Raw genomic sequence first — 10,712 nt, forward strand, 5'->3', positions numbered from 1 at the left:
CTGGGCCACAGAATCTGAGCTTTCCTACAACATAAGCCAGAGGCTACAGACTAGAGCTGGGCGATAGAACGATAACGATATGTATTGCGAAATAACTTTTTCTCGATAGAAAAATTAAACTATTGCGATAGGCCGCATCTCTCTTGTCCTCTTAAAAAAAAAAGAAGAACAGCCAATCCAAATTAAGTAGCGCAGAGCCGAACCAATGACAGCCGCAGCATCACGTAACGTGACTTGTTACGTACAGCACAAGTTCCAAGCCGCACATGTGTATTTGTTTGGGAAGCAGCTAGCCGCCGTGCCACCCGGGTAATGGAGGAAATGAGTTTGCCGACTAGAGAAAAATCAACCGAGAGCGTGACCGAAGGTTACCGAAGAGAAAACAGATGATGGTTCCAATGCCCGAGAGATTGTCAAACCGAAGGGCCATAGAAGTTCCGCAGTGTGAAGGTATTTCGGCTATTTCAAGTCTGACAAAAAACAGAGTAGCGCGCACTGTAAATTGTGCCGAAAGCAAGTCTGGAAATACAATAAACCGGTGCATGCTCAATTTCTGACTGAAAGCGCTAATTCGTCATTCGGCTTTTGTCAGACTAAAGTCACTGTTAAAACTGTTTGAAAAGCTAAGCTATACAACAAGGAGAGATTGAGAATGTCCTTTTAGTTCTCAGTTTATTTGATATTGACAAAAGTTAGTCAATTTTGTCTGTTCTTCTGTAAAACAAACTAAGATTTATTTTTAGAATTAATATTTTGTTTCTAAGTGGAATTGACAATTTAGTAGTCTGTTTTGTTTGTTCTATTTTGAAACTTAAACGCTTTAGCGGCTGCCTTTTGTGTAGTTTGCAATATTTGCCTTTATTTATCTGAAAAAGTCTCATGTTCCTTAAGTACATCTACCCTGTTGAACTTATTATGGGAAATAAATATTTAAATCAAAACAAGCTGCTGATTATTTCACATTTTACTTGTGAGCAACGGCACATTTAAATCTTACAAATATAGTTATTTGGCTTATATTGTGATATATATCATTATCGTTATATAATTATAATTTTAAGATAACACAACTTGTTCAACAGTTCAGTCTTGAACTGAGTGATCTCTTCCAGGATGACAGGAAGCATGTGGTCGCCAATTTTGAAGCCACCCTGATAACCTTATCCCACCAATGATGTGGAGATCCAGCTTTTTTAGATCCAATTAAAATCAATGCATTCAAAAAGATGCTCTGGAAAAAAGAAGAATTCTTGGAACAGAGTTTAATACACAGAATCATATGAACAGCAAGAAAATACATATAGACATTTAGCAAGAGAATTGCATAGCAGAAAGCAAGTAAAGCAAAGCCCCGGGGTGAAGAGCCTTTAAGCACAAACCGCTCAAACACAAAAAATGACAGACAGGGGAAAAAAAAGCAACAGTAGCAGCCCAGGGCATCTCGACCCTCCTCTTTATATAGGGTCAGTGACCCCTCCTCCTGATGTTTGGTATTTTTCCATTCCTTGCTTTTTCCCTGTTCCATATTAAAAATTTAACTAATAAGTATTTTCTCAACTCTACAAATGTCAACATTAACCCCAATAATCGATGTAATATGTTTGTCAATACTTTTCCCCAATCAGTTGTCAATTTTGCACTTTGTTCTTCTTAAATCTCCGACACTTGTGTTACATAACCTTCTGGCACTGCTCCATAACTCTCCACGGCTGTTCCTGACATCAATCATTTTAATTAGGTTCTTTTTGACAGACTCCCAGGCCGGCAAATTTTGTTTAGTTTTATGGGCTAGAGATGGGTGCTTTGCCACCTTATGGCAGCGGAGAAGCTCCCAGGTGCAGTTCAGCAGGGCCAAGTTTATTTAACCCTTTGTTTGGACTAGTTATCATTGGCCATAATACAATCAAAGGTTACTTATTGATCCTAATCACTACTTTTCAGACATTATTGATCACATATGCTCATTCAATAAGTGGCACCAACTTCATTAATATACTTGTGAAAAATATTTGATCTAAAGATGTGGATCTTGTGATTTTAAACATGCAGGTTAAATGCTTATCACAGTGATTCCATTATATAAACACTCCAATGCAGATATATATATAGAGAGAGAGTATGCGAGTATATATGACTATATAGTGTATATGTGAGTATATGTCCAGTGTACACAGATATATATGTAATAAAAATCCACAACAAGCACTAGAGATCAATGAATGCTTAAATGAGAATAAAAATGATGTGATTCTCGTGCTGTTTTCTACAGTCACCTGAGCTCGACACAGTTGAACATCTCTGGGAGATTTTGGAGCGATGTGTTAGACAGAGGTCTCTACATGTTTTTGGAGAATGGCCTTCATCCCTCCAGCAGAGTTCACAGTCTTAGTCTTGCTGTTCAGTGGTGGCTCAATACCATTGTATGTTTGTGTCCTTTGTCAGTATATATGCATCTTTGTATGGAGTGGATCAGCCAGTTTATCAGAGCATCAAATACAAATGTCACGGTGTGTGCTGTGTGGCAGGCCAATGTAGGACCCAAATCCAGGACACTCAGATCAAGGATAAACTCAAAGTGCAGCTTTATTGCTGGAGAAAATAACATCTACTACAAATTGAAACTGGAAAATTCAAATAAAAACAAACCAGAAACTGTAACCTTGGCTATGGCTGGAAACACGGAGAGAAACGCACAGCAGTGAGGATGCACGATGCGACACAGAACAAGGAAAACACAGGGCTTAAATACAATGGGCAGTAACAAGAGAATAGGAAACGGGACAAAGGGAAGCAAAAATAGTTACACTGCACGCTGCACTGGGACTATAAAATAAAACCCCAACATGAGACAATTCGCAAAGACACGAACTTGACACTGAGAGACAGACTGAATATGACACATGGAATGCAGGGAAGATACAGAAACCTGAAACTAGAAGCTAGAAAAACAACAAATTTAACATGAACAGAAAACCATCAAGAGAACTCAAAACGACAAATAACAATAATCAAGAAATATAAAATAAACACAAACTCAAAACACTGGATCGCATATTTTTCAATATTTATGAAAATAGATGCTAAAAATATAGCGAATAAAAAAACTCTTAATTAATACTGATGCATTTTTATCAACATTTAAAATTCTGTAAACTGGATCCACTGTGTTATTCTGAGATTTTGATATCAGAAAAAGTCCCAAGTTTTACATTAAAAAATTTTTATTTATTATTTAAATGTGACGCACTGTAATATTTTCAGTTTTCACATCAGCTAAAAAAAATGATACAAACAGTGAATTATTTTGTTGAGTTTGTTTGTTTCAGAGTCAGAGAGCCGTGTCTCTCTACAGTCAGAGGTTTTTGTACGGCGGCTCAATGAGTTTGTATCACTGTGGTACACGTTCGGTGGAGGAACCAGACTGGATATTGGAAGTAAGTCAGACTTAGATGCGTTTTTAATTTTAATTTTAATTTTCTTCCATTTTACTTTATAAGAAAGGCTAGGAAACTTTTTGTGTAACTGTAAATTATTTTAGACATAAATTTTGTTTTAAGAAACAAATTTTGGAAATGTATATTCAAAACCTCAGTACAGTTTCAGATAAAAATCTGGGCTGTTTCATAGTATTAATTATTATTTGTGGTTCTGATGATAAAGTTGTATTTTGAGGGCTTGTAGGTTTAGTTCAGTCTGACAGGGTCAGAGAGCCGTGTCACTCTACAGTCAGAGGTTTTTGTACGACGGCTCAATGAGTTTGTATCACTGTGGTGGACTTTTGGTGGAGGAACCAGACTGGATGTTGGAAGTAAGTTAATTAAACTGTGTTTAATATGAAATATTTTCTCATGTTATTTTAGAACAACTTGTTAGGCTGCTTAGTTGAGAGAAAAGTATTTTTTTAATTAAAATAATTTAGTGTTTGATGTTTGTCTTGTTTACTGGACTAATTCAGATTAGCTCTGCAAGTTTCTCTTGTTTAATCTACATTTCTGTCATAGTAAAATATATGTAGACAAGAGTAAACTTCATCATCTTATGGTTAGTTTGTAAATTTCCACCACATCAGCTGCTGTTTGGATGAGTTAAAGTTTGCTTTCTGATGTTTTTATCATGTCAGATGTTTCAGATTTAGTTTGAAATCATGTGAGCTGTTCAATAACATTCCAAATCTATATGAATGAGTAGCTGCTCTGTGCTTGTGTCCACTCATTTCTTCAGTCATCCATGATTTAGACTTCAAATCATTTTAAAGCCAAACTTCTGCTGTAAATGTTTCCACATCTGCTTCTTTTATTTCCAGTGTAGTTTGAACATATTTCAGGTCAAACTGTGTGATGATTCTCTCTGTGCTGATATGCATGAGAGGTTTCTTAAAGGGAAGTGAAACAATGTGTGAGTGAATGACTGGTGGAGCAGAAAAAACACCTGACAGAAACTTCTTAACGGAGAAATTCAAATTGTGGTTCCTGTCCTCTAAGCTGATTGGTGTTTCCTAGGTGATACCCGCCCCGCCCTGACAGTGCTGCCCCCCTCCAACAAGGAGCTGGAGAATGGGAAGGCCACGCTCATGTGTGTGGCCAACAAGGGCTTCCCCTCAGACTGGAGTCTGTCCTGGAAGACGAGCGACAGCAGTGGCAGCAGCAGCATCAGAGGGGAGGAGAGCAGGACTCCTGGAGTGCTGCAGAATGACGGCCTCTACAGCTGGAGCAGCACCCTGACGCTCACTGCAGACCAGTGGGGGAAGGTGGGCTCTGTGACCTGTGAGGCCACCCAGGGCTCCCAGACTCTGGTCTCAGAGATACTGAGGAGAGACCAGTGTTCCCAGTCCTGATGTCAATCACTGAGTCTTTCATGCTGTTTTTCTTCTGTCTCTTTGAGTCTTCTTCTTGGCAGATTACAAAAAAATAAACCCATCAAACAGTCATGTTTCCATCTCATAATGACAAAAATCATAGCAACAATCTCCTCTAGTTTCATCCTTTTGTGTCTGTTGTAAAGCTGATATTTCAAACTCTTAAAAGAATAAAAATTTAACGAGAAAACATGTTCTTTCACTCTGTGAGTTTAATAAATGCACATTCAAGAAAGAAAACATTTGTAAAACTTATTTAGCCAGAACACACACAAGTGCGATATATTAATATATTACACATTACACTGTAATATATCCTTTCACCTACATTTAATATTTTCTATAAGATGTTACGCCAGTGTCATCCATAGATTATCTGTGTGCTCTTCATAATTTCAATTCTCAAAGCTGTTTTTTTCACCTGCATTTCATTCTGACAATGTACAAGAAAAAAATCTCAATATTTCAAATTAAAGAGCAGCGTGTCATCTGTATGTTTCAGGAGAAATCATTTAAATGAAGTTAAAGTTTAAGAAAGCTTCCGATACAGTTCCACTAAAGCGACACCCTACAGGCGGCTGATGGCTGTAGCTAAATAAATTCAGTGTTCAAGGTTCTTTATTCGTCACATGCATAGTTATACAGGTATAAGTGAAATGTAGCCTGACACGCTCCTTGACTTGTGCAAAGGCGGGGGGGTGGGGGGGAGACATATATATACATTAGGTGAATGTGCAGTAGTTGCATGTATGCAGCAAGCAGGTGAATTCTGTACATTAAATAAATTAACATTCTCTGTTGTTTTGAAGGTAACTGTGAATGTGTGTGCTAATACTTCTTTTTACTGAATGTAAAAAAAAAAACATGTAAAAGAATAAAACCATTACTGAATGCTCTAATTCATTGAGAGATTTAAATGCTAATCAAAAAAAAAAGTTGCAGGAGAAAGATGATCAACATCCAAACATTCGAGTATCATTTGTTTAACATGGAGAACAGATGGAAGAAGGTCAGTGTTGCTTGTTTCAGAGTTTCTCCATCATAGCAGAACATCATTGTGGTGAACCTGGCTGCATGCTGAAGCAAAGTTTTCACAGAGAGTCTCACCCTGAACAAGGAGCCCCAGGGTGGCCAGCATTAGAGTCAGTGACATCATCATTGTGCTGCTGGTGTGTGAGTGGCTCTGAAAGGCCTGGACAGCCACTGATTAAATATCGGGAGAGTCCAGATATTTACTTTTGGGGAAGCTTTGCTGTGTGATGGTCGTCTTCCGGATGTGTGATGTGTGATAAACCATAGGTGTATATTTTATTGCATTTTTCAACTTTTGCAGATAATTTTTTTGAAGAAAAGTTATTGAATTTCTGTATGAAGAGTTTAAAGAGAGTTTAACAATAGAGTGAGTTTGTGTGTGTGTGTGTGTGTGTGTGTGTGTGTGTGTGTGTGTGTGTGTGTGTGTGTATGAAAATAAAGAATTCTGGACTCTTGAGGATACAAAACAAGTTCATGCTTGATGATAAAAACAACACATTCTAGAGTCTCATTAATAAATGTGAGGAATACCAAAAACACTGCCTGAAATAAACCTGCATCATTTTCTATTCAAAAGCTTGTAATGAATGACTGAACTTTGCTTGAAATCATGTATGTGAAAGGTCATAGAGAGAGCAGCAGGGCGTGGCCTAAAATAGGGTGATGTAATGTCCTATGATGTGGACATGAAGGAGAGGAGGAGAGAGAAGAAGAACATATATAAAAACCTCATGCAGACGCAATAAGTAGTTCTGCCTCTAGTTTCCTGTGATGGTAGAGAACATCTCTCTGTATGTTCACGCCTTCAGTGGAAGCAGGGTGGACATTCAGAGGACCAGCATTTAGAGCTGGGCAAGTCTCCTCAAGCCAGACTTCCTGTACTGGGGCCGACTGGTCGAATCTACATTGTAATGCAGCTCGAGCGATGAGCCGTCATTGCAAGGGGACAATGCAGCTGAAAATAAACTGGATCATAACCTTTATGTTGATCAATATTCATGAGGTTCTTTGCACTGACTGTTTAAAGGTTCAATATTAGTGTTTAAAGGGTGTAATATGAGGCTAATCATGTGTGGATACTTTCAGCTGGACTGTGATCTATAAAGAAATCTTTTCTTTTTTAGGACAAAATATAAAACCTTACAGTCAATATGGACAAGAAATCAAAGAAATTGTGTGACACTGTGTCCTGACTGAAAACTGAAAGATTTGACTGTTTGTATTTTTGTTATCTGTATTGTTTGTATCTGTGTGTGTCCGTGTATAAGGTTTAGAAGTTTAGACAGTAAACAATATGTTCAATAACTATTAAACATACAGGAGGAAACTTTAGCTTCTTTATGATTCTGGTTGACACTGAGATTTTCTTTTCCATAAATATAAATATTATAAAACGACATTTTGAGTGTCGTCTTATGTTTTTGTGTTGCTGACTATGAAGGATTCTGATGCTGATCTTTGTCTTCATGTTTGTCATTTTTAAGTGTGAGTAGCTGAGACGTGTGTGAAGTTCAGGTGAAGACAGGATGGCTGAACATTTTCTCATTAGGTGTCACAGCTCAGTTCATGTTGATATTTTTGGAAATGAGATAAAATGTGGGATCATGATGGGATAGAGATGGATGCTGAGAAACTGATGCAGAGAAATTTCCTCCAATCATTGATTTTAAACATGTTTTAGTTTCACCTCAGTGTGTGTGTGTGTGTGTGTGTGTGTGTCCTCAGTGAACTGTATCAGTCTCTGCAGTATCTTCCAGCTGCAGCAGTCACTTCAGTTTCTGTTCAGTCTGACTGAGGGAGGTTTTTGTACGACTGTTTTTCACTGTGTGAACACATACTGACTGTTGATGTAGTGATAACTCTGACAGTAATAAACTGCTGCATCTTCAGCCTGGACTCCACTGATGGTCAGAGTAAAAGTCAGAGTTTGATCCACTGCCTGTAAAACGAGCTGGAATTCCTGATTCTCGATTGCTTGCAAAGTAAATGAGCAGTTTAGGAACTCCTCCATCTTTCTGTTGGTACCAGGCTAAATAGTGATAGTTGCTATAATAAACATTCTGACTGGTCCTACACTTGATGGTGACTGTGTCTCCCGCAGCAGAGCTCACTGCTCCAGGCTGAGTCACTGTGATCTGTCCTCTGGACTCTGAGGATACAGAGACAAAAACATAAAGCAGCTTCATGGTTTTGTGGGCTTCATTTCAGAGGGACAGATGCTGATAGAGGAGAGGAGTTTGATTCTCTGGACTTTACCTGTGAAGCAGCAGCAGAGGAGAGTCCAGATGAGGGCGCAGATCAAAGTCATGTTTTTGATGAGGAGGATTTCTGTGGCTTCTGTTGTGATGAAGGACAGCTGTCAGTCATCCAGTGTTCAACTCTCAGGACTATAAACTCTCCCAGAGCACTGGAGCATGGTGCTGCTGATGCAAAGTGCCTCTCTATGGAAATGATCTGACCAAGTTTAAAGGCACAATGTGAAAAAGTAAAGGTCTGGACTTCTCCATTTGTTTTTACAACATTCTGTACGCCACGTAGATCCTGATGGGTTGTGAAGAGCTACTATTTGATTATATTTAAAATAAGTTCATTTAACAGTTGCTCTTTGCTAAGATGTAGAGAAGTAAGAAATTCATATTTTTTCTGAATTCCTTCGTTCATGTTTGTAGCATTAAATATTTAATGGAAAGCATTTAGTCAGTGACTTCATGGTGGTGTACAGTGGTGGGTCACACTTACATTTATACAGTTACATTGATTCAAGTAACTTTTTTGAGTAAGTTATACTTACTGGTGAAGATCATGTGACCTAACTGAAAGCTTCACAATGGGAATACAGTCGACTTTGTGGAGAAACTGTTTTCTAAACCACTTGTGCCACTGTGCTGGTATTTGGAAAGAATGTGTTAGCATTATTATTATCATTTGTATAAATGTAGTTATAGTCACTGTATCTATAGTACTATTAAGTGAGACATGCTATTTGACTTATCGGAAACACATTTTTAAATTAGGCTTAACATTTCATTAGTTTTGTTTGCGATGTTGTTAATAATAAAGGTTTCTGATGACAATGTCAATTTTAAAATGTTGCTAGAGGACACCATTCAGATGGCTGTGATCCAAAATTAAATTGGACCACAGCAATGAGCGATTAGCAGTCCAAACACCCAGGATTGCAGGCAGATGAATGAATACAAATGTTCCTCATTGAAATTAGACATAAACTTAATTCTATTTTAACTGAAGAGGTTACACTGCAAGAGACTGACAACCTGTCCAGGCTGTACCTGCCTCATGGACCTGAATTGGATAAGCAGAAAAGAATGGATGGAATAGGATTGATGAACAGATGAAGCAACTTTTGTTGAATTGAGTTTGTATTTCATTCCCAGTTTAAAGGATATCACAGCACTGAAACTGCACATTTAAATGTATTAAATGTCCATCACTGTCTCAGGGGATTTTCCCATTTTAATGCTTTCAGACCTCAGTGCTGACTTTGATACAGTAGATGATGATATCCTGGTATCCTTCTCTCTTACTTGGTGCATATTATTGGCAGTAGGAACCATACAGGGAACCACACTGCAATATGTGGTTAACAGACTTAGGTGAAAACATGCTGAGAAACTAGTATAACAGATACAACATGATTTCCTCCAATACCATCCACCTCAAACATGTATTACAGTTTTATCTCAGTCGCTTTGGTGCAGTTCTCAAATCAGTGATGCTTTTCCCCAATCAAATGAGCCTTTCTCATTGTTTTTATACACACATACACACTGCTGTTGTTTCTACACTAATAAAGGGATTTGTTACTTTGTTGATCCACTTGAATCTCACAACTCTGAAACAGTTTTGTCACACAGAACTCCAGATCTGTCACTTTGCTGAATACTGTCCAACACTGCATCAGTGTTTCCACTCAAATTACTTCAAAGCAGTGAAATTGCTCTTCAATTATAATCAAATATGGACACATGTTCTCAGAAGACGTTTAAGTTGAAACATTTAGAAATGCATAATCTCAGTCTTGTGTCACACGTCCATGCCATGGCACTGCTACTGTAATTACACAAAAACATGTACTATATGCACTCACAGACCACTTTATTAGGTACACCTTGCTAGTACCGGGCTGGACCCCCTTTTGCCTTCTGAGCTGCCTGAATGCTTTGTAGCATAGATTCAACAAGTATAACATATCGTTGTTGCAGATTTGCCAGCTGGACACCTCTTTCAACCACATCCCAAAAATGCTGTCTTGAACAGAGATCTGGTGACTGTGGAGGCCATTGGAGTGCTGTGTTTTTGTTTTTTGTTCTTATATTGTATAATTTTGGTCACTCCATGTGAATTATAACCTCAGTTTCCTGTTCTTAGGAGACAGGCCCTGCAGTGCAGTCTTCTACTGCTGTAGCCCATCTGCTTCAAGGTCACATGTTGTGCTTGCACAAATGCTCTTCTGCATCTTGTTTGTAACGAGTGGTTGATTGAGTTACTGTTGTTACTGAGTTACTGTTGCCTTCCTATAAACTCAAAACTTTCAGGCCATTCTCCTCTGGCCTTTGACATCAATGAGGTATTTTCACCTAGAAAACTACAGCTCGCTGGATATTTTCTCTTTTTCAGACCATTCCGCATCAACCCTACAAATGGCTGTGTGAAGAAATCCCAGCAGATCAGCCTGTCTGGCATCAACAACCACGACACTTTTAATCATCTTTCTTAATGATGTTTGGGTTAATCTTCAGTAGGCTGTGTTCAACATGTCTACATGTGTAAATGCTATGAGCTGCTGACATGTGATTGGCTGATA

The 10,712-nt window shown here is 38.3% G+C and overlaps 1 gene segment (V, D, J or C); it reads left to right on the forward strand.

Moving 5' to 3' along the window:
- Positions 1-3,402: 3,402 nt before the first annotated feature.
- On the forward strand, positions 3,403-5,041 carry LOC134619877 (Ig kappa-b4 chain C region-like). The segment is given in 2 exon segments: positions 3,403-3,434; positions 4,500-5,041. A coding segment is annotated over 1 exon segment (264 nt).
- Positions 5,042-10,712: the final 5,671 nt, after the last annotated feature.

The sequence above is a fragment of the Pelmatolapia mariae genome, linkage group LG22, assembly GCF_036321145.2.
Source record: "Pelmatolapia mariae isolate MD_Pm_ZW linkage group LG22, Pm_UMD_F_2, whole genome shotgun sequence".
NCBI lineage: Eukaryota > Metazoa > Chordata > Actinopteri > Cichliformes > Cichlidae > Pelmatolapia > Pelmatolapia mariae.